Consider the following 24,401-nt stretch of genomic DNA (forward strand, 5'->3'; position numbering starts at 1 on the left):
AATTTGTGTGTGGAGCTTCCAGGACCATCCATCAGCGAGTTTTTGAATACTGTTAGATTGCTTCTCCGAATAAAGAGCATAGACCTTACCGATAATGCCTTTATGTCTAGAAGTCAGCAGATATTCTAAGAAAGTAATGGCATTCTGATTAATCACTTAACCCCCGAAGTAATCCTTAATCTGTAAATAAAATATCCCAAATCTGGGATTTAATAGGTTCATCACAATGTATTACATTGATTAGAATTTTCTCCAAATTGGATGGCTGCAGTTTTTTGCAAGACCAGAAATCGACTAACCCATCTGAAAAAAAGTGAGGAAGCATGGATTATGCCATCAAGAAGTATGTTTATTAATTCCAGGAGTCTGTAATTTGAGGTTGCATTTGGCTTGCACCTATACCTGCAGGGTCTTAAATCTTGTTCCTTTGAAAGTTTAAAAAAAAAAAAAAAAAAAATCCTGGTGCTAATGTTAAATTGCAATAGCGATCCCAAAGAGGCTAGGTGGTTAGAGAGAAAACAAAATGTGCGATAGCCTCATTGAAAAGCGATTCCAAAAATAAAACTTTAGGCATGGAAGTGCCAATCCTCCTTGGCTTGATGGCTGTTGCAGCAGATAGCTCTCCTTGTTTTCCTGTTTTGCTATATGTATTAGGACTATATTTTATCCATCTTAATAAAAAAAGGAATTTGGGATCCAGATGGGTTGAGCCTGAAAAAAACTACATTTGTGATAAAGCTAACATCTGAATGGCATTATATCTAACTTGAATACAAATAGGTAATTTTTTCCATTTGGTGAGAAGTTGTGCAATATTAATCCATGGTACGTAATTCAGGATACAAGCCTCATCATTATTGGGTGTAATCTGAACTTGTGGTAAGTAGCTGTCATTACAAATCGAGTCTCAGGCAGGGTGTTTCCCATTGTATACATCTTGAGTTTTATCTAAATGTAAAGGATAACCATACAATTTGCAATATTTCCTAGTTTTTCATTCAATTGATTGGAATGATACATCTATTCTAGTTGTGGTAGTAAGTGCCTCATTTTGGCATACGTGCCAACCTTTTATAGTGGATCTGTTTTAAGACAACCGTGAGGCATGCATCGTTTGAGCCAATTTCCCTCACATAGTGCTCCAAGTAAAATAAACAGGTAGGGTGATAGGAAGCAGCCTTGGTGTGTGCCCCACATTATTGCAGACATATCAGATTTCAAGCTCATAGACACCACTCTTGCAGAAAGGTTATGATAAATTACCTGTATTGTTTGCATCAGCTTTAGGCCAAACCAAAACTTTAAGTCACACCAGAGAAAAGGCCAAGAGAGCGCCTCAAACACTTTTGCGGCATCAAGCAGGACCATCCCTGCTGGTACCAAAGTCTGCTAAATTGTCAAACAGAAACGGCTAGGTTTGAATGAGGAATGATCTCTCATGGGCACAAAGCTGTGCTGTAAGGGTTGACCCAGCATTTGATTCAAAATTTGAATCAACTGGCCAAGAGTTTAGAATAGATTTTTGAATCTGCATTAATGAGCGATATTGGACAATACAACCCATAATTGAGAGGGTCTTATTTTTCTTTAAGAAGAAGCCAGTTCTTTCCAGGAGGGCACGATCATATTATCAGTATTAACGTAATTTAATGCATTCATAAATAACAGCATAAGAATAGTCATAAACCTGTAGTACAACTCTGTGGAATAGTCTGGTCCAGTCTCCTTGTCTGCTGGAAAGTCACCAATCGCTTTAAATTCTGCCACTGTGATAGGAGACTTCTAACAAATCATGTCGCCTGGTAGTACTTGGCTGAATCATGGTATCCTCTACATAGGTGCCGGCTTCTCTCTGGGACAAAGCCAAAGATTCACTATAGTGTCTCCATACTACTTAAAAAGTTGAGATAATCCCCTTTTTTGTGTTATCTGACCTTGGGCATTGCAGACTGCCTTTATATAATTTCTGATCTTTCTCCAAAATGTTTCCCATATTCTCATCATTCTTAAAATGTCTCGAGCAAGTCAAGCATAGATACCTGGCAGATTTGTCCCAAAATAGTTTTTAATAAGCATTCTAATCCTATCAATTTGATTCAAAACCGCATCTAAGTCGGAGGTACATCCTACCCGGTGTCTGAGAATCTTACTGAGCTCAATTTCCAACCTTTGGAAGTTTATTCCTCAATTTAATTGATTTTTTTTGTTTTGTGTGTTTTGTTGTTGCTCCTTATCTTTACTAATTGTGTAAGGTAGTGTAACTCCCCTGATTATGGCCTTTAAGGAGTCCCATGCCATGATAGAGGCACCATGTAAGTTTATGCAAATCTATTATATTTGATCTCTTATTATATTTGTGATACAATTATCATTAAGAAGAGTCCTATTCAATGCCCACCTGGTAGGATTAGAGAGGGCGCACAGTGATCCCTTATCAGTAATGAGACCCAACGGGTTATGATCCGAGATGATTTGTGCATGGATGTTTATTGTTGCTTTGCTAATTAGGGAATGGCGAAGTTAAGAACATGTCTGTACTTGAGTTTGACTTATGGGGGGCTGAATAAAAAGTATAACTATGTTCTTAGTAGCCCAACATGTGTCAGGCATCCGCCAGGCTAAGAACTTCAATCATTTAGAGCAAAGCAGATCTTGACCCTACATTTACAAAAACGGTATGCAGGCTAGCAGTCACTTCTACTGTCGATTGTAAGATTATTATCCCCATACATTATGTAAGGAGGGACTCCATAGCAACCATTCCTGGCTGAGCTGGTTAAACTATTTCCTTGTTTATATTTGGGCCATACAGAAAACTCATGTCAATAAGGAGACTATCGCTATTAATCAGACCGGTTACCTGTCCTCCTGAAGGATCTATCTTCGACATAACCGTCCGTGTGTGTTTTAGTCAGAAATGCTACCCCTCAAGTGGGCTTTATTTGAGTAGAACTCAGCAGAACCTTGTATTTCAGCTGTACCAGTTTAAAAGAACTGTGACCTAGCAGATGTTTGCGGTAAACAAACCATTTCTTGTCCAAGTTCCTTCAAATCCTCCCTCACCAAGCGTATTGTAGTAGCACCATATCCATTAACGTTCCTAGTTAAAATCTTTGACTTCACTTTTGGCTTGCATTGCAGTTCTAGGTTACAATATAACCATGGAAAAAAGGAGCATAGGCAAAGCCAGTAGGTCTCGCCTATACAAGTTATTAGTTTGGCAATGTAGGTTTGCCATTTGTACACCGGTGTGTCTGCTGTTCCACAGGGCTAAATGTTAGTGGTGTGGACTGTCAGAGAGGAGTGGGGGGTAACAGTATTGTAGAGTGAATTTGTTGGAGTAGTGTCGCAAAGTTGAGTAGCCGGGAGTAGAGTTCAGTGGTTGGGGGCAGGGCTTTGTAGTGTGCAGTCTCCGAGTGCATGGGGTGGATTGGATTGGGGTGGGATGGGGTGGATTGGGATGGGGTGGATTGGATTGGGATGGGGTGGATTGGGTTGGGATGGGGTGGATTGGGTTGGGGTGGATTGAATTGGGATGGGGTGGATTGGGGTGCGGTGGATTGGATGGGGTGGATTGGATTGGGATGGGGTGGATTGGGTTGGGGTGCATTGAATTGGGATGGGGTGGATTGGGGTGCGGTGGATTGGATGGGGTGGATTGGATTGGATTGGATTGGATGGGTTGGATTGGATTGGATGGAGTGGATTGGATTGGATGGAGTGGATTGGATTGGATGGAGTGGATTGGATTGGATGGGGTGGATTGGATTGGATGGGGTGGATTGGATTGGATGGGGTGGATTGGATTGGATGGGGTGGATTGGATGGGGTGGATTGGATGGGGTGGATTGGATGGGGTGGATTGGATGGGGTGGATGGGGTGGATGGGGTGGGGTGGATGGGGTGGGGTGGATTGGGTGGGGTGGATTGGATGGGGTGAGGTGGGGTGGATTGGATGGGGTGGATGGGGTGGGGTGGGGTGGATTGGATGGGGTGGGGTGGATTGGATTGGGTGGGGTGGGGTGGATTGGATTGGATGGGTTGGATTGGATGGGGTGGGTGGGGTGGATTGGATGGGGTGGGTGGGGTGGATTGGATTGGATTGGGATGGGGTGGATTGGATTGGATTGGATTGGGATGGGGTGGATTGGATGGGGTGGATTGGATTGGGATGGGGTGGATTGGATGGGGTGGATTGGATGGGGTGGATTGGATTGGATTGGGGTGGATTGGATTGGGATGGGGTGGATTGGATTGGGATGGGGTGGATTGGATTGGGGTGGATTGGATTGGGATGGGGTGGATTGGATTGGGGTGGATTGGGTTGGGGTGGATTGGGTTGGGGTGGATTGGGTTGGGGTGGATTGGGTTGGGGTGGATTGGATTGGATTGGATTGGATTGGATTGGGGTGGGGTGGATTGGATTGGATTGGGGAGGATTGGATTGGGATGGGGAGGATTGGATTGGGATGGGGAGGATTGGATTGGGATGGGGAGGATTGGATTGGGATGGGGAGGATTGGATTGGGATGGGGAGGATTGGATTGGGGTGGATTGGATTGGGATGGATTGGATTGGGGTGGATTGGGATGGGGTGGATTGGATTGGATTGGATTGGGGTGGATTGGATTGGATTGGGGTGGATTGGATTGGATTGGGGTGGATTGGATTGGGGTGGATTGGATTGGATTGGGGTGGATTGGATTGGGATGGGATGGGTGGATTGGGATGGGATGGGGTGGATTGGGATGGGGTGGATTGGAATGGATAGGGATGGGGTGGATTGGAATGGATAGGGATGGGATGATTGGGTGGGGTGGATGGGATTGGGGTGGATTGGGGTGGGGTGGGGTGGGATGAGATTGGGGTGGGGTGGGATGAGATTGGGGTGGGGTGGGATGAGATTGGGGTGGGATCAGATGAGATGAGATGGGGTGAGATGAGATGGGATGAGATGGGGTGAGATGAGATGGGATGAGATGGGGTGAGATGGGGTGAGATGAGATGGGGTGAGATGGGGTGAGATGAGATGGGGGTGAGATGGGATGAGATGAGATTGGGGTGAGATGAGATGAGATGAGATTGGGGTGAGATGAGATGGGGTGGGATGAGATTGGGGTGGGATGAGATTGGGGTGGGATGGGGTGGGGTGGGATGAGATTGGGGTGGGATGAGATTGGGGTGGGATGGGGTGGGGTGGGATGAGATTGGGGTGGGATGGGGTGGGGTGGGATGAGATTGGGGTGGGATGGGGTGGGGTGGGATGAGATTGGGGTGGGATGGGGTGGGGTGGGATGAGATTGGGATGGGGTGGGATGAGATGAGATGAGATTGGGATGGGGTGGGATGAGATGAGATGAGATTGGGGTGGGATGAGATGAGATTGGGATGGGATGGGGTGGGATGAGATGAGATGAGATTGGGATGGGGTGGGATGAGATGAGATTGGGGTGGGATGAGATGAGATGAGATGAGATTGGGGTGGGATGAGATGAGATGAGATGAGATGAGATTGGGGTGGGATGAGATGAGATGAGATTGGGGTGGGATGAGATGAGATGAGATTGGGGTAGGATGAGATGAGATGAGATGAGATGAGATGAGATGAGATGAGATGGGGGTGGGGTGGGATGAGATGAGATGGGGTGGGATGAGATGGGGGTGGGGTGGGATGGGATGAGATGGGGTGGGATGAGATGGGGTGGGATGAGATGGGGTGGGGTGGGATGAGATGGGGTGAGATGAGATGAGATTGGGGTGGGATGAGATTGAGATGAGATTGGGATGGGATGAGATTGGGATAGGTGGATTGATTGGGGTGGATTGGGTGGGTTGGGTTGGGATGGGGTGGATTGGATGGGGTGGATTGGGGTGGATTGGATTGGATGGGGTGGGATGGGGGATGGGGGATGGGGGTGGGATGGGGATGGGGTTGGGATGGGGTGGATTGGTTTGGGATGGGGTGGATTGGAATGGATAGGGATGGGGTGGATTGGAATGGATAGGGATGGGATGATTGGGTGGGGTGGATGGGTTGGGGTGGGATTGGGGTGGGATTGGGGTGGATTGGGATTGGGGTGGATTGGGGTGGGGTGGGATGAGATTGGGGTGGGGTGGGATGAGATTGGGGTGGGGTGGGATGAGATTGGGGTGGGATCAGATGAGATGAGATGGGGTGAGATGAGATGAGATGGGATGAGATGGGTTGAGATGAGATGGGATGAGATTGGGATGAGATGAGATGAGATTGGGGTGAGATGAGATGGGATGAGAATGGGGTGGGATGAGATTGGGGTGGGATGAGATTGGGGTGGGATGAGATTGGGGTGGGATGAGATTGGGGTGGGGTGGGGTGGGATGAGATTGGGGTGGGATGAGATGAGATGAGATTGGGATGGGGTGAGATGAGATGAGATTGGGATGGGGTGGGATGAGATGAGATTGGGATGGGGTGGGATGAGATGAGATTGGGATGGGGTGGGATGAGATGAGATTGGGATGGGGTGGGATGAGATGAGATTGGGATGGGGTGGGATGAGATGAGATTGGGATGGGGTGGGATGAGATGAGATTGGGGTGGGATGAGATGAGATGAGATTGGGGTGGGATGAGATGAGATGAGATGAGATTGGGATGGGGTGGGATGAGATGAGATGAGATGAGATTGGGATGGGGTGGGATGAGATGAGATGAGATGAGATTGGGATGGGGTGGGATGAGATGAGATGAGATGAGATTGGGATGGGGTGGGATGAGATGAGATGAGATGAGATTGGGGTGGGGTGGGATGAGATGGGGTGGGATGAGATGGGGTGGGATGAGATGGGGTGGGATGAGATGAGATGAGATGAGATGGGGTGAGATGAGATGAGATGAGATTGGGATGAGATTGGGATGAGATGAGATTGGGATAGGTGGATTGATTGGGGTGGATTGGGATTGGGTGGGTTGGGTTGGGATGGGGTGGATTGGATGGGGTGGATTGGATGGGGTGGGGGGTGGGATGGGGGATGGGTTTGGGATGGGGTGGATTGGTTTGGGATGGGGTGGATTGGGTTGGGGTGGATTGGATTGAATTGGAATGGGGGTGGATTGGGTTTGGGGTGGATTGGGTTTGGGATGGGGTGGGATGGGGTGGGGTGGATTGGGATGGGGTGGATTGGGATGGGGTGGATTGGGATGGGGTGGATTGGGATGGGGTGGATTGGGATGGGGTGGATTGGGATGGGGTGGATTGGGGTGGATTGGATTGGGGTGGATTGGATTGGTGGGATGGATTGGATTGCTGGGATGGGATGGGGTGGGGTGGATTAGGGTGGGGTGGGGTGGGATGGCTGGGATGGGATGGGGTGGGGTGGATTAGGGTGGGGTGGGGTGGGATTGGGTGGATTAGGGTGGGGTGGGGTGGGATTGGGTGGATTAGGGTGGGGTGGGGTGGATTAGGGTGGGATGGGATGTGGTGGATTAGGATGGGATGGGATGTGGTGGATTAGGATGGATTGGGATGGGCTGGATTGGGATGGGGTAGATTAGGATGGATTGGGATGGGCTGGATTAGGATGGGGTAGATTAGGATGGATTGGGATGGGGTAGATTAGGATGGATTGGGATGGGGTGGATTAGGATGGATTGGGATGGGGTAGATTAGGATGGATTGGGATGGGGTGGATTGGATTGGGGTGGATCAGGGTGGAGTGGATGTGGGGTGGAGTGGCTTGGGATGGGGTGGATTGGGATGGGGTGGAGGGGATTGGGGTGGATGGGATGAGATTGGGATTTGGATGGGATTGGGTGGATTGGGATAGGATAGGTGGATTGATTGGGGTGGATTGGGATGGATGAGTGGATGAGTGGATTGTGGTGGGATGGGGTGGATGGGATTGGGGTGGATGGTATTGGGTGGGATGGGATTGGGTGGGGTGGATTGGATTGGATTGGGATGGGGTGGATTGGGGTGGGGTCTATTGGGGTGGGTGGGGTGGATTGGGTTGGGATGGTGTGGATTGGATTGGGATGGGGTGGATTGGATTGGGGTGGGGTCTATTGGGATGGGGTGGATGGGATTGGGGTGTGGTGGATGGGATTAGGGTGGGGTGGATTGGGATGGGATTGGGATGGGGTGGATTGGGATGGATTGGGGTGGGGTGGATTGGGGTGGATTGGGATTGGGGTGGGGTGGATTGGGGTGGATTGGGGTGGGATGGATGGGATGGATTGGGGTGGATTGGGGTGGGATGGATGGGATGGATTGGGGTGGATTGGGATGGATGGGGTGGATTGGGATGGATGGGGTGGATTGGGTGGATGGGGTGGGGTGGATTGGGGGTGGGGTGGATTGGGATGGGTGGGATGGATTTGATTGGGGTGGATTGGGGACGGATGTGGTGGATGGGATTGGGATGGGTGGGGTGGATTTGATTGGATTGGGGTGGATTGGGGATGGATGTGGTGGATGGGATTGGGATGGGTGGGGTGGATTGGGGTGGATTGGGGTGGATTGGAGTGGATTGGAGTGGATTGGATTGGCATGGGTGGGGTGGATTTGATTGGATTGGGGTGGATTGGTTTGGGGGTGAATTGGGATGGATTGGGGTGAATTGGGATGGATTGGGGTGAATTGGGATGGATTGGGGTGAATTGGGACGGGTTGGGACGGGACGGGTTGGGACGGGACGGGTTGGGACGGGACGGGTTGGGACGGGACGGGTTGGGACGGGACGGGTTGGATTGGGACGGGTTGGATTGGGACGGGTTGGATTGGGACGGATTGGATTGGGACGGAATGGAACGGGTGAATTGGGGTAGATTGGGATGGGTTGGAATGGAACGGGTGAATTGGGGTAGATTGGGATGGGTTGGAATGGAACGGGTGAATTGGGGTAGATTGGGATGGGTTGGAATGGAACGGGGTGGATTGGAATGGAACGGGGTGGAGTGGATGAGATTGGAGTGGGGTCTAATTGGGGTGGGTGGATTGGACTGGGGTGCACTTGAGTGGGGTGGATTGGATTTCAGGGAGGTGGATTTGGGTGGGATGAGTTTAATTTGGGTGGAGTAGATTTGGGTGGGGTGGAGTGGATTTTAGTGGGGTGGATTGCATTGGGTGGAGTGGATTGCATTGGGGTGGAGTGGATTTGTGTGGGGTGCATTGGGGTGGATTGGATTGAGGTGAAATAGAATGGGGTGGAGTGGATTGTTTTGGAGCAGGGTGGATTGGACTTGGGTGGAGCAGACTTGGCTGGTTTGGATTGGAGTTACCTGAGGGAACTCTAACTATAGCTTCTGAATTTCTATGGGTTTTGTATGAGTAAATTCAGAACCTAACTAGAACGTCCCTGTTACCTTTGTTTTTTTTTTTTCAGTGAATTTTCGTTTTTGTTAAATGTAAAGTAACTTTAATTACTATGTTATTCCAACCCCCACCCCCACCTCGCATGGCCTTTGGCCGTGCGCGACAGGGGTTGGTTGCAAGGCCCGGCCTTGCAGTAAAGCCCTTATAACCACCCAACCCCATGCCATGCATGGCCTTTGGCTCTGCGCAGTGCTTGTTGGCCACAGGGCCTGTCTCAGTGGATGTGTGAGTCTGAGTGGGTTCGGGAGTGTGAGTGCGTATGTGACTGGGCACGTTTAGACTCTGAGTGCATGTATGGATGAGTCTGACTTTTCTTTCAAAATTTTCCATAATTCAAATATTTTGTGAAAAATTCACAGAAATGTGCAAACTTTCACAAATATCGTGCAACGTGGTGCATAATTATATTAAACCTATAATATGCCCTTAAAATGCACATATATCACATCCTTGGGGGTCAGTATACCCTCACCTTGATCCCTTATGCCACTTTCATTTTGAACTTTCACCCCCAGGTACCATGTCCTGTGAAATAAAATGGCGGTCGCAACTTTCTAGTCAGGTTGCATTCAGTCAGTTGTAATGCTTTTCACACACGTATTCATGAAAATTCTCCAAGTTTGCAAATTATTCGCGGCCAGACATGCACAAATTTATTTGTCCTTAAATAACTCCTAAACTACTAAATGGATTTACACTAAATAACAAAAAGCACAATTTGCGTACCGGCAGCCAGCTTTCTGCAAAATTTGGTTTAATTCCATCCAGTGATTCGGGCTATAGATATGTTAACAGGTCCTATGGGAATTACCATGAGAAACACAACATTTTTGTTTAGCTCCCTTTTTCTCAGCACCTGCTGGATAAATCACCTTGAAACATCCTGTGCGCAACAAGAATCACCAGGCTACTTTTTTGGGAAAATGTATTGAAGATTTGCCAAACATATAGGCAAGTGAAAAAACACTTTTTCTATGGAAACAAGGTCCTAACTTTAACCACCTACTGGAGACCTTCAGTAGGTAATCTATATATGTTTGATTTTGTATGTTATAAAGTTTGTGCTTAAGCTTTTTTTTTTTTTTTTCCCGGATCTCTCATCACATTAGTGCCTGACAAGAAATAGTTAATCTAGACTGCAACTTTTTACGTAACCAAAAATTCCCACAACACTAGGACACCAAACTGATCTACTAGTTTTGTTTCAAGCACCATTCCTGTAGGCCAAAGTGGACTCCGTTTTGTAGCTTACTAACAGTATATTGTCGAAGCTGGCTACCTTTTTGTATATTAGGGAAATTGTTACATTTTCTTACCAGCGTAATCAAAACACATATTGGGTTATTCAAACCGAAGATTCTGATGCCTAAACAGGAAATATATCAAACAGCGTTTAAAGAAGTGTTATAATATAGATCATACACTCATATAGTAGTGTAGTTCGCAATTATATAAGGTACATACTCAAGCTGTATTTGTATGTCATCAATTTATAAGCAACAACCACTTATGGCTCCCCCCCACCCCCAGCTCCTTGAGACCTTAACAGGTGAGTAGTGCGCTTTATAAATCCCTGATTGATTGAATACAATTATCTACTGAATTGTGTGTATGTGGGGGCTTGCTACTTGTAGAACGGTATACTGCATAACTTAATTTCAGCAGTAACTGTGTGTTAAGGCACAACATTGTACAAAAACCTATACAAGGGTGATCACTATTACAGCTTTATGTGCAACATTGATATGCTAAGAGTCATGGCAGCTTCAGGGATGTCCCAACCTCCTCCATTCTTGAATGAAACAGGTGAACCCAATTTACCCTGGAAAGAGTAGTCAAAATTATTTGAATCATATTTGATTGACATAGCAGGGGAAACATGTACTGCCTTAAGGAAACAGCACATACTTCTGCATAATTTAGGTATACAAGGAAGAAAGGTTTACGAGAGCCTGTCAGACCTAGAGGATGAAGGGGAAGAAGAAGGGAAAAATTTAGATGTTTTCCAACAAACGCTCAAAAAATTGGAAAGTCATTTTGCCCACAAAGTTAACATAGTTCTAGAGAGACATAGATTCTTTAGTAGGATACAGGGCAGGGATGAAAGAGTAGCCACTTACATTGCTTCCGTGCGAGGGTTGGCCCATACATGTGAATTTGAGGAATTAGAAGATTTGTTGATTTGTGACCAGTTGGTGAGGTGTACTAACAATCCAAGAGTGCAGGAGAAGCTCCTTGCTCACAATCCTTCCCTTAAGGAAGCTGCAGACATAGCAAAAAGCATAGAGCATACATCTGAATGTATGAGGGAGATCAAAAACACACCAGAATCACAAGGGGTGAAGGAGATAAAAGCCTATCATAAACAGGAAGAGGGGGTGTCTAACAAGGAGGAAGACTCCGTGTTACAGGCTACTTCTATAAAAAAAAATTGAACTGAAGAAACAAATAAAAGCAAGTGTTTTAGGTGTGGAAATTACAAGCACCTGGCTAACAGGCCTTTTTCTCCAGCTCGTAATTGCTTGTACAGGAAATGTGGAGCCAGGGGGCACTATGCTCGAGTGTGTAAGAATGATAGAAGTAATAAGAAAGTGGTAAATAAAGTGGAAGAAATCACAGATTTAGGTAATAAATTTGTCCTTCAAGGAAACACAAGTAACTATTCTTTCTGACAACTCATACCCCATGTGTGACATTAAACTAAATGGTATAAGTGTGAGGGCGTTCGCAGACTCATGCTCACCATTTACCCTCATGAACTACCAAACGTTTGAAGACAAGTTTTGAAATCAAGGGTCCTGCCAACATAAAACCTGGGGGGGGGACAACAGTGAGCCCATCCCCCTAAAGGGAATGTTGAAGCTATGCATATCCTTCAAAGATCACCATACCGAGGGAATGGTGTATATTACGGACAAGGGGTCCAATTTGTTAGAATGGAGACACCAAAGGGAAATAGGGATCAAACTTGATCCTAATAACAGAGAACAGGCACTGTTACTGGACATGCCAAAGTTTAGTGAAAGCATATTGTCGCGTGGGCTCTCATTATCCTAAATGAGACTACTGGATTTCTAGGCAGCAGGATCGATAACGGTGTGGGGGACTGAGTCTGACCCACGTGTAAGGAACTCTGTCACCCAAAATCCGGTTTTTGCTCCGGCTAACTAGCAGTGCCTCATTTCTCCCACGGGGAAAAGATGATTGGGCAGCCGAGCGCATGACATCTTTGGAACTTCTCAGGGAAGTCGTGGTCACTCAGATCCAAACCAACTCTCTCATTTACAATATGATCTCATATACAAATGACAAAGACAGTATACGTTTTATATAATGATTTAATAAAACAACTGTATTTTAGATAATAAGGCATGAGCCGCAATAACCAGACCATACAACATAGTAGGATTGAAATAGTTACCAGGAGAGTAAAAAATAAGAACAAAGCGATCATCGTGTATAATAGTTTCTACTCTCCCTCTGCTTGTTCTATTTCGAGCACAGCATGTTAAGCTTCTAGCTTGCCTGTCTGTATCACTGGGGAGATATCAGCCCTCATACCTGAGCAAAGGCCTGTGATCTTGGTTCAGCATCTGAAACGAGGCAGTCAGCGTCTAGTTGTGGTTCCCTGGTCGGAATCTCCCTCTTGCGTGCATTGGGACAAGGAAGTGATTTTATAACTAACATGTCATCGTGATCACAAAATGTCCCTACGCAGGAACGCCAAGTCTAAACTCCTACCACATCTATCGGCAATGTACCAGACTGTATCCTTGACTGAAGCACAGAGTGAATATGTTATGAAGAACTCCAGTGCTGAAGTAGGCAAAACAGTGTGATATGAATAAAAAACAACACCGTAGAACTGGCTATTTGAAAAATAACAGTATGAAGCCTAATAAAAAGCATTTAGAGCAAAGTGCACAGAGGCTCTAAAGCTGCCAGCAAATGAATAAAATACATCCAGGGCAAAGTGCACAAAGGCCTAAAGCTTAAAGCTAACGCGCAAAGGATATGTAAAACCAACCACACTACAATATGTGAAGAATTCCCCAAACTATTTGAGGATAGACTTGGTTGGCTGAAAAACTATCAACACAAAATTAAAGTGAAAGAAAATGCTGTACCGGTGGTACATAAGGTCAGATCTATTCCGTATCTAATGAGAACCTTTGAAGGAAGAATTAGATAGGTTGGTTGAGTTGGGAGTCATAGAACCCATAGAAAGTTCCTTGTGGTTGGCTCCCATTGTAGTCACTAGGAAACCGAATGGTAGAGGCAAACGCCTATGCGTTGATTTGAGGGACTTGAATGCCAATATATGGGTGGACAGATTCCCTTTACCAAAAATAAATGAAATGGTAAGCATGTTAGGATCAGCCAAGTATGTTAGTGTAATCGATTTATCATCCGCTTACCACCAGGTGGAACTGCACCCAGCGTCTTGTTCGCTCACATCCTTTATCACCCCATTTGGAGCCTTCAGATATCGGAGAATGCCCTTTCGCCTCGCTTCGTCTGCTGCGGTGTTCCAACGGATCATGCAAAGGATTTTGCAAGGGATTAGGCAAATAATGTGTTTCCAATATGATAAACTAGTGTATGGGAGTATGGAGTGTGAGCAAAATTCCATCTTGAGAGGTGTGTTCAAAGCCCTTGATGATGCTGGCATGACTATTAGGAGGAATAAGTGCCAACTAGGAGTAAATTCAGTGGAATATCTTTGGCATAAAGTAAGCAGGGATGGACTAGAACCCAAGTGTGATTTGGTAGTGGCTGTGAAGGAAGCCCTGGCACCCACCAATAAGGAAGAACTAAGATAGTTTTTGGGATTAGCCGAATTTATGGCAAATTTTGTGCACAACTTTGCAGAGGTCACAGCCCCAATGAGAGCACTGTTAAAGAAAAACATAAATTTTGAGTGGAATACTGATTGCCAAACGGCCTTTGAAAAAGTGAAAGAAGCTATAGTCCAATGTCCAAGCTTAGGAATTTGTTATCCCACTAGAAAAACGTGGCTAACTACTGACACTAGTAGGAAAGGACTAGGAGCCACCTTATCCCAGTGTGTGGATGGGCAAGAAAGGATTGTGGCACTTGCATCTAAGTCACTAAGGGATGCAGAACTCAACTACTCCACGATTGAAAGAGAGGCCTTGGCATGTTATTGGGCAATTAACCATTTTAAGTTATTCCTATGGGGTTTACCCTTCTATGTCAGACCGGACCACAAACCTCTCAATTCCTTATTTACCACTAAAGGTAGAGACCATGCCACCCCACGAATAGCTAAATGGATCTTGGGGTTGAAGAGTTTTAATTTTGAGATGCAGTATGTTCCTGGTAAAAAAACATACTAGCTGACTGCCTTTCGAGGTTACCTAGGAAGAGAGGACATAACTTGGTTAAGGAGACCCTCGAACTAGTGCTGCATGTAGATTTGGCAGGCATTACCAAGGATGAGTGGGTTGCAGCAATAAACAAGGACCAGGTGATACAGGCTATAAAAGATAAGGAAGGGGTGGCCGTAAAGAGCCCAGCATTTGGAGGAAGGCTTGAGAGGGTACTGGGAGGTGCGATCAGAGTTACATATTTCTGAGGACATGGTAATGAGAGGGGAGAGAGTTATACCCCCACATAAGCTTTGGGACAGGCTTGTAAGCCTGGCACACAAGGGTCACCTAGCATGAACTTTGACCAAAAGTAAACTCAGGGCAACGTACTGGTTCCCCACCATGGACAGGCTGGTAGAGAACACTGTGTGTGAGTTTGTGAAGTGAGCAATGAGTGACAAAACCAAGATTACACAGAAATCTCCCTTATCTCCCATCGAAGTTCCTATCAAACCATGGGACAAGCTAGGTATGGACATCCTAGGACCTCTTACGTGCTTTGGTTCAAGAGGGAGATTCCTGTTGGTTTTGGTCTATTATCACTCACATTGGGTAATAACAGGTTGTGTGTAATGTAACAACACAAGATGTCATGGATTTCTTGAAGGAGGCATTTACAAGAGAAGGCATCCCAAGTACTATAGTGACCGACAATGGGGTGCAATTCACCTCGGGAGCCATGGAAGAATTCGTTAAGAAAAGTGGGGTCCAACATTTTAGAACATTGTATAACCCCAAGGCAAATGGTCTTGTGGAAAGGATCAACAGGATGATTAAGGAGTGCCTGCAATTAGCAACCATGTCACGTGAACCTGGAGAAACTGCACTTAAACAAATGTTGTGGTCGTATCATACCACACCCAATTTGGTTACAGGGATATCCCCCTTCCTGTTGCTTAAAGGAAGGCTACCAGGGACAAAACTAAACCCTAACTGGTTGAAAGGTGGTGAGCCATATTGGGTGAGACGTGAGAAAGTAGCGGCAAAAGTGCGGCAGAACCAGCGGAAGTACCGGAATTGGCATAACAAATATGGCACAAGGAATAAACAATGGGACATAGGGCAGTGGGTCAGAGTCCAACTTCCTGGACCCTCACGGAGGGAAGGCAGCAAATTCTCGAAACCCTTCAGGATAGTAAGGGTACATGAGAACGTAGTGACTCTGGAGGATGGCCGGACATGGAGTATGGACCGAATATCTCGCCACCAAGACATCGAGTCAGAGACAGGACAGGAGTGCGAAAAGGAACCAGGGAATACCTCGGATTGGAAAAGCCCAGTTAATCCTCCAAGGAAAAAAAATGTGTACAATGTGGCATAAGGACTATGTTTTACATTATTAAGTATGCTTGTGACAGGCAGACTCGGTTACGGTATTGAAAGGGGGCGAGAAGTGTGATAACATAGATCATACACTCATATAGTAGTGTAGTTCGCAATTATATAAGGCACATACTCAAGCTGTATTTGTATGTCATCAATTTATAAGCAACAACCACTTATGTCTTTAAGTATATTATTTCTATGTAAGAGTTGGTAGGCTCCAAGACTCTCCTTTAGAATGTTGAAGAGTGGAACAACCGCGAGTGCACCTTAGAATGTTGATGAGGGGATCTGAGAGAAGAGAAGTGGAGGTGTTGTGCAAGGAGTTTGTTCAATAAACCAGTATTCAACTTATTGGCATGTGCGTTACTACAAGAATATTTTGAAAATTGAAAGAAATTATATGGAAAACAGGAAGGGAAAGAGTTTGAGATGATGTGAGTTTTGGCTTTTAATTATTATTCACTGTGCTAGATTGTTTTCTTTGGTTTATAGTGTTGTGGAGAAAAAGAAGATAAAGGTTGAAAAATCCGAGCTTGAAATTCATCTGAAAAAGGAAAAGAGCAGCGAAGAAATTACGCACACCAAGAAAAAAGAAAAAAGTGGATCTGATGTTAAACCCAAAAAGGAAAAGAATGAAGTAAGAGATAAACAATTGCTGATTGTTCGAAAGGGAAGTGTCTTTACACATACTTTTTACCCTGTTTACTTCAGTTAATTTAATTTGTTTTGTCTGTGGTAATATTGTCCCAGGCTAAAGTGAGGTGATGAAAGAATATTGTCCAGTATTTGTGGGACCACATGCATGTCTTCTAAGTGTTATCTTGTTAGTGCTAATCAATGAACTGCAACAAAATTTGCCTTTTTATATTACTTATGTGATCCCAATATAAACTATTCCAACAAATACGTTTTTGATTAGTATCAATGTTCATACTGGTTATAACCTTTAACTGCCTTGAGGCTTTGACTTCCGCTTCCCAGGCAGAGGACTGCCTCCCTTATTTAAAGATCTTCACCATGCAGGTGGGGATTGCAATGTCGTCAATGAAGCTGTTGCAGTAGCTCCATTGAAGTTTTGCAGAACCATTGCCATGCTTGATATACCCTCTTGGCAACAGGTAGTTTTCTCTGTGCGGGGAAGTATTGAGCTTGGGACTGACAAGCCTTGCATGGTGATTCTGGAAAGTGACATTTATTGACCATAAATAGGGCGTCTTGACCATGACTATAACTTGGGAATCCAGTGGCAAACCGGCTGTCGGGTCTGAGGTTTCTGATGACACTGGCAGAAGAAGCTATGCAATTGGAAACCCAATGCTCCCCTACCTCTAATTAGTGGAGGGTAATCGCAAGTTGGAGGGGTGGAAGCAAAGCCAAGTAATGGCAGTGATTCTACTATTAGACTCTAAATGACCCTTTAAGTTAGTGTCGTCAGATTAAGTGCACGGATTGTGGTTATGATCCATCTTCAACTAGTTTGGTATTTGCATTTGTCATCATGCCATAATTTTCTGACTGCGAGGAGAATAGCCTCCAGTTAATACCAGATTCATCAACTATATTAACTGCATTGACGGATAGTTAGATCATTTAAGTACCAGTTATATTTACCTACTAGGTGACCTTGATGTAATTTGACAGTTTGCTGTATCCAGCAAATGGATGCTCTCCTCTAGCCATCTCTTATTGTTTTTATCCTTACAAGCAGTGGCGGCCGGTAATTTTAAGAGGAAAGCGGGTGTGGGTGGGGGGTACATTGCACACATACACTTCATTCACACCCATTCATTCACACACCTGTTCAAAAGTCTCACCAACAAATACCAATACTTTCAAGCACGCATCAAAGATAAAAAAAGAAAATATAGAAAACTTACCTCAGTAGCTCCAATTAGGAAGCCTCGGAGGCCCCAGGAGGGTTGGGACTGCTGCCTTCCTTCATTGGTTGGCCTAAAGTCTGCAAATGAGGGAAGGCATCAGTCTGAACTCGCCCCAGTGTGGTGGGGACAGTGAAGCTGCTTATCCCACCCCTCTCTGACGAGGTGTCAATGATTAACACTCAGAACTGGGTGCTTCAGGGCTTAAAACTGAAGTTCCCAGGTCCGAGGCAATCTGTTGCCTTCCCCTCGTCATGAGGGGGAGGGCCTCGAGGTACCTTTGCTTGGCTGAAGAGGCCACACCCACAGGGGTGTGACGTCTTCAGCCCAGCAAAGTTCACCTCTAGCAGCCAGGAGTCTGCGCATTTAGTGTATGTCCATCTCCTGGCTACCTGACCTGAACTTGAATACTATCTGCCAGGCTGACTTTTGTTCAGGCTAACAGATACTCTTCAAGTCAGAAAAAAGGTAGAGGGGTGTGGCCCTTCAGCCTGTATTGACGGGCCGCTACTGCTCACAAGGGAGCACAGTCCTCTTTCTTCAGATAAACTTGCAAGACTCCTGGTATTTTATCTCGAACTTGCCTCTGAAAGCACTTTTGTCTGTGTACAAAGCACAACATTGCTCTTTTGCACTTGGATTTATCTTGAACTCTAAATGCAGCAACATCTTAAGTTTCTTTGCTGTGATACCTCAGTAGTCCGGTTGACTCAGATGAACAGGTAAGTATTCTTAATAATTATTTTTGAAAGTAGACCCTGACAGTTGTAGAAAACTGCACGACCAGAAATAGCGGAGTTTTAGGTAAAAAGATATAAAGATCCACACCAACTGTATGTAAAGAGATGGACAAAAGATGACTGAAATATTTCGAAAACTGTAATTGTCAAACAGTTCATATGAATTTTAAAGGAAAAATGTCCAAGGTACAGTGTAGTACAGAACAGTGTTAAGGTGGAAAGGGCCTCGCAGGTCAAACCATGAATAGTTTAAAAGCAATCATTAAACTGCAGAGCAAAAATGATCTAAAGTAAATAAAGGTGACACTTTATTACTCTTTAAAAGGTAACCGCAAAGGAAGAACAGGGTGTTGCTTGTAGAGTTTGCAGGTCAGGCGGAGCAGTAGCTGGATAATATGGTCCCTTTAATCCTTTGTCAAAACAGTGTTCGAGTGGTAGCTTTAACCAGTGGGCTGAAGATGGGCACTGCATGGCTGAACGCTGTTAAGTGAAGAATTCAGGAAAGGCAGATGCATGGTGCTAGTCTTGTAAGATCACTCAAACGAGCCTCCATCACGTTGTGGTGTTTTCCAGGTTCTGGTAATGGGAGCATTGAGTAGGGCCAGCTGTGGAATGTCAGTGATATTGGCAGATTGAGGGATCCTGACCAGGCACTGTACATCTTTGATGCAGCTGCATGAATCTCATTAACCCTCTGAAATAGACTCTAGTTGTGTTATGCGATGCAGGCAATGGCCAGTATTTAGAGACACTGCCCATTGATGCACAGTTTTCACAGCTATTGATGCCACTGATTCACAGTTACACGTGTTAGGCCAGTATATGGTGATGAGCATTTGTCACTCATTTGCAAATTTCTGATCGATACTTCTCACTGCACATTCCTCCTTAGAATATCCCCCAGGCACCAGACTAGACCCGGAGATTTTTCATAGTTGTATCCTGCACACTGCTGGGTGACAGCGTGCCACTCTGCTGCAAATTTTCTGTTCACTTCTGGCTCCCTCTGATGTACATTTGGGCCTTATGGAACCGCAGATGCCACCAGTTGGATTTCTGCTAGTGGGTCCTGGTCAGCCATTGTCTGAATCAGTTACTGGACCATTATTGCCTGGTACACACCATGTCCAAACACTAGATTAGCTGCTGCTACTGTCTGTGATATCCTGACAGTCTCAGCACTGGCTGAGACAGTGGTAGTTCAAATGTCTGATCCTGAGTAGATGTTGTACTCGCCATGTGCACCTACTAAGTGGTAGCAATCAGCAGCAGCTCAATTCTCCTTTTTTTCTGATTCTGACCATGTACCAGAGCAGGGTACACTCCAGGAGCTTCATGATGGAGAGGATGGCTTGCCAAGCCCACACCCTTGTTACACTGATGATGTCCTATCCCTTAATTAACAAATTGCCAGTGGGCTTAAAATCGTCCATGAGACAGAACTGGGCTTGTTACATGGACCAACAACAGAAGAAAGGGCCTCATTTACAGTGGTCGTGCAGAGAGGGCAGCTGAACTACTGTAATTACAGCTGCCATCCACTGCAGCAGAGACTAATGTTTTGATAAAAATCTTAAATCCTGAGCCAGCATGATCTGAGCCCCTGCTTTCCATTTAATGATGCTCTTGGAAATTTTGATGGCTGCCCAGTTGAAACCATGTTCTTGCCTGCCTTTGAACAAGCAAGAGGCCAGTCGTCATAGACCAGCGCCTAGTGAGCTGGATTTTCTCATCTAACACCCCACTCCAGAGCTCCTATTGTACAGGCATCGAACGGTAAGGTAAACCCTATTTCACCTTCAACAAATCCTTCAGACCGAGAATCTAAAATGATTGTTGCCTTTGGCAATATTTTCCACTGGCAGCTTGGCACTATGAACTTTAAATTTAGTGTCTCTTGGTCCTCTACACGCATACCAATAGAGGCGGGCCAGTGAGATCTTGCTGGCAGGCCCACGATTAACTCTGAGTCTCTCTGGCTCAAATGCTCCATGCTCGGGAGGATGAAACAAAGTAGGTTATCCACATTTATCTGGATACCATGGATTAGCTTTAAAGAAGAGCTGGGGCTGCCTTGAAGGGGTAGTTTCATTCATTGTTTACTAGCTTCTGCTTCTTTCTTCTCACAAAATTCTGTTTCCCTTGCTAGGTTTAAAAATGTGGTTACGCTACTGAAAAATGTGCTACGTACAACAGGCTGCATTATGGCTTCATGGCCTGTCAAGGCTGTAAAAGGTGTGTGAATAATACAATGCTGTGAAAAACGTTAAGCAAAATAAGACAACAGTCATATATGACTAATAGCTGATATGTTCATGATTACATGTAGGTTTGCTAGCATTTCTCTTTATACGTGTATGTGAACCCTATACAAGCAGATTTTGTGTATGCTTTCACTTTAAGTAGGTTGCTCACTTGTGAGACTCGAATGTTACTGCGGTTCAAGGTGGGCCAGGAGCATTTTCAGTTTGCCTTGCTTCCTTTCGGCCTTTTCCCCCTCAGGTGTTCACGAACGTGTTGGAGGTGTTAACTACAAGCAATCGGGAGTTCCAGTATTTTCATACCTCAAAGGCTGGCTGTTACTGTCTTGCCACAGTTGTGGATCACCTGTGGATAATGGCGGAGCTTCTAACATCGGTGGGATTTACCATAAATGAGCAGAAATCACATCAGTTTCCCGTACAGAGGCTTCCTTTCATTTGAGTGATCCTGAACACTGTACTCCAGGTATCTTCCGTCACAGCAATGAGTCTAGGATGTTCAGGCTATGATCCTAATGTTTCAGGCTCGCACTAGGATCCAGGTGAGTGTGGTTCTGAGGCTTCTTGGCCTTTTTAGCTTTGTGCATCCTAATGAAAACCATGCCAGGTGGCACGTACAAGCCCTTCAGTGTTGACTGAAAGCCCAGTGGACCCAGCATCAAGACACCTTTCCAACGCTGTCTCTGAGGAAACTTCTCAAGATCTGTAGTGATGACTGACAAATCACACTTTGTCCTTTGGCAGGCCACTTTGCTTTCTCCACCCTTAGCTGACAGTAGTGACTGATTCATTGCTGTTCAGGTAGGACACCAGGAGAGTTGGAGATAAGAGGGCTCTGGTCAGACGTAGAGGGCAGGCTCCACATCCAGGGACTGGAGATATGAGCCGTTTGCCAGGCCCTGCTGTCTCAAGGAGAGGCTGATCTATGTTAGGGACATTCCCACTTTCAAGTGATACTGCAACAAGCAGGACACAGTGTGGTCCTGCATCATGCGCCATATGACTTTGCACCTGTGAAGGTTGCTAAAGTATCAAGGCAGCTTTTTGGTCACCAACCATCTGATGGGGTCGCTGAATGCCAGAGCGGTTAATCTGAGCACATTTTCTGCATGCGGAGGTAGCACAGTCCGTATTCCAACTGTTTTAGGGAGGAGGAGGCGGGCACATTTGTGGCACAGTGGGAGAAGCTGGGGCAGGTTGGGGAGCAGGGACTGGGGCAGGGAGACATCTTTGCAGTTATCAAACATGCAGTGTCAATGATTTTGCGCATTGGTGTCTGCAGCATTCTGGCTAGAATAGAAAAAGAAGCGCCTTCGCACTGATACCTCTTATGCCCTGAGTTCTGCTAAGAACAATAGGTCCAGATTGAGCCAGGACAGTGTGCTATGCAGACAGCATGAGCATCTGTCCTCCAATCTGGCTACCACTCTGGAAAGATCCTCTGTCCCAGCAGCAGTGCAGAGTTCTCCATCTGAATGTATGCAGCTTGCACCTCCGTGTATGGTGGGTGAGCAGCAGTAAATGCATTCAATCTGCTCTCTTAGATGATGGATTTCAGACTTTCCACCAGCTACCCTTCCATGAAATCAATCTTTTGAGATGTTTGTAAACTGATGTAGTACCTAGGATATTAATCCCTTGCAGGCAAAGGTGTCTGATGTCGTTTTGTTTGTCTTTAGACCAGCAATGTCTTGTAGCGGGCATTGTAAAAGGTTATTTTTGGCTAGTTTTGCCTTTGTATGTTTGCCAGATCAGCTTTCTTTTTTTAAATCGCCTGCTGTGATACAGTTTACTAAAGATTTGACTCGTACTCTTAAATGGTTTGAGATGCCACAATCCGACCTTAATTTGGCCCTAACACTTCTTGTGTGTGAACTTTTTGAGCCTACCTTTAGCTGCTTGTTACCTCTCCTGACCTGGAAGACTGTTTTTCTCATTGTAATTACATCAGCTCATCACATGATTGAACTGGAGGTACCCTACATGACAGTTTTCCAGGTGAAGTGTTTACTGTGGACTCGTACCATGTTGCCAAAAGTTGTGACTGACTTTCATAGTGGTATCATGCAGTATGACCATGGGTAGGGTAATATACATTAGGCAGATGACAACCTAGCCCCCAAGGACTTACCCTATGCTTGGTACTCTGACCAGGCAAAGCCCTTTCAGACCCTGAATCTGTCTAAGGCTCCTGCCTTGCTCCTTCTCCTCTGTCCATTTCTCTCACCGTCTCTCATGCTACTTTCACTCTCTTTCACGCTGTCTGCCTTTGTTGCCTCTGCCACTGATTTTTGGTCTTTGTCAACTCCACCTGTTTAAATCTTCTGCCCCTCTTTTAATCATGATTTTTCATTGCCTCTTTAATTTCCTTTTTTTGAGGTTCCTGCTTGCTCTTTTCTGATCTACTCTCTCATTTTTGCTCACTCGTTCTTTGTCACTTTTACCCTCGCTCATTACACTAATTCCACTTTTGTGTTTTTCCATTGTCTTCTATCCTTTGCTCTTTGTGCATTCTTTGTGCCTTATTTTTCAGTTTTGCCCTTTGCACCTTTTTTTGATACTTTGCTTGCCATTGTTTGTGCTTTTAGCATCTTCTCCCCCATCCTAACCAGCATGCTCCTTACCTAGTTTCATACCTCCCCACCTCCTGTGCCCCCTTCCCCACCCCACCTACTGCCCCCTACTCTTTCTATCTACCAAGACCTACTTAATGGCAGCTGCAGAGCAGGCACATGTTGCTGGTGTGCTAAAGGTGCTTTAAAGTCAAGTCCATATGCACCTAGTGCTGGAAACCCTGCACCTCCACCAACACACTGCTACCCTCCTTGCTGTCAACCCTGGACCCACCTAGCCATACTGTGGCCGCACACCACCACACAAAAACCAAAGGAAAGTTCTCCTGCAAGTTCTTCTACATGCTCCCACACCCAAGGCTCCCTAACTCCTTACCCACAACACCTAACCTGCCCAGAATCACACCGACCAGCCTCCATCTGATTGACACTCCACGCTCGCAGGCATACTCCTCAACACCCACTCACTTACCAAATACACTACAGAGCTCTGGGACCTGCTCCACAACCACTTCCCAAACCTACTGTTCCTCACACTGCTTAGGTCCAACTCTCCTGGCTTCAAGATCACCAGGCAGGACAGACGGCACCGGGCCAGAGGCAGAATTGATGTCATTTTCAAGCACCCACTCAGCTGCAGCACTTCCACAGACACATCCGCCAGCAATATGGAACACATTTCTTTCAAACTTATCACAGTCACTTACACCCTGAGGGCAGCCTCATCTACAGACTTCCAGGACCATTCTTCACCAGCACCATCACAGACTTTGTTCCCTCCACCCTTTGGATTCCAGCACCTTCATCAGACCTGAACGTTTACCTGGAGGACTGTGCTGACCCCACTACTAAGACTTAAACACCCTCTGCCTCACCCAA

At 45.8% G+C, this 24,401-nt stretch overlaps 1 protein-coding gene across 2 annotated transcripts in view; it reads left to right on the plus strand.

The window, feature by feature from the left end:
- LOC138268325 (DNA topoisomerase I, mitochondrial-like) overlaps positions 1 to 24,401 on the plus strand; it is a 1,149,155-nt gene that overhangs the window by 293,949 nt on the left and 830,805 nt on the right. For both annotated transcript variants that reach the window (XM_069217851.1, XM_069217852.1), the window contains one exon: positions 16,564 to 16,708. In XM_069217851.1, coding sequence (XP_069073952.1) covers positions 16,564 to 16,708 — 145 coding nt within the window. The remainder of the gene's footprint in view (positions 1 to 16,563; positions 16,709 to 24,401) is intronic.

Source organism: Pleurodeles waltl, chromosome 12, assembly GCF_031143425.1.
Source record: "Pleurodeles waltl isolate 20211129_DDA chromosome 12, aPleWal1.hap1.20221129, whole genome shotgun sequence".
NCBI classification, from domain to species: Eukaryota; Metazoa; Chordata; class Amphibia; order Caudata; family Salamandridae; genus Pleurodeles; species Pleurodeles waltl.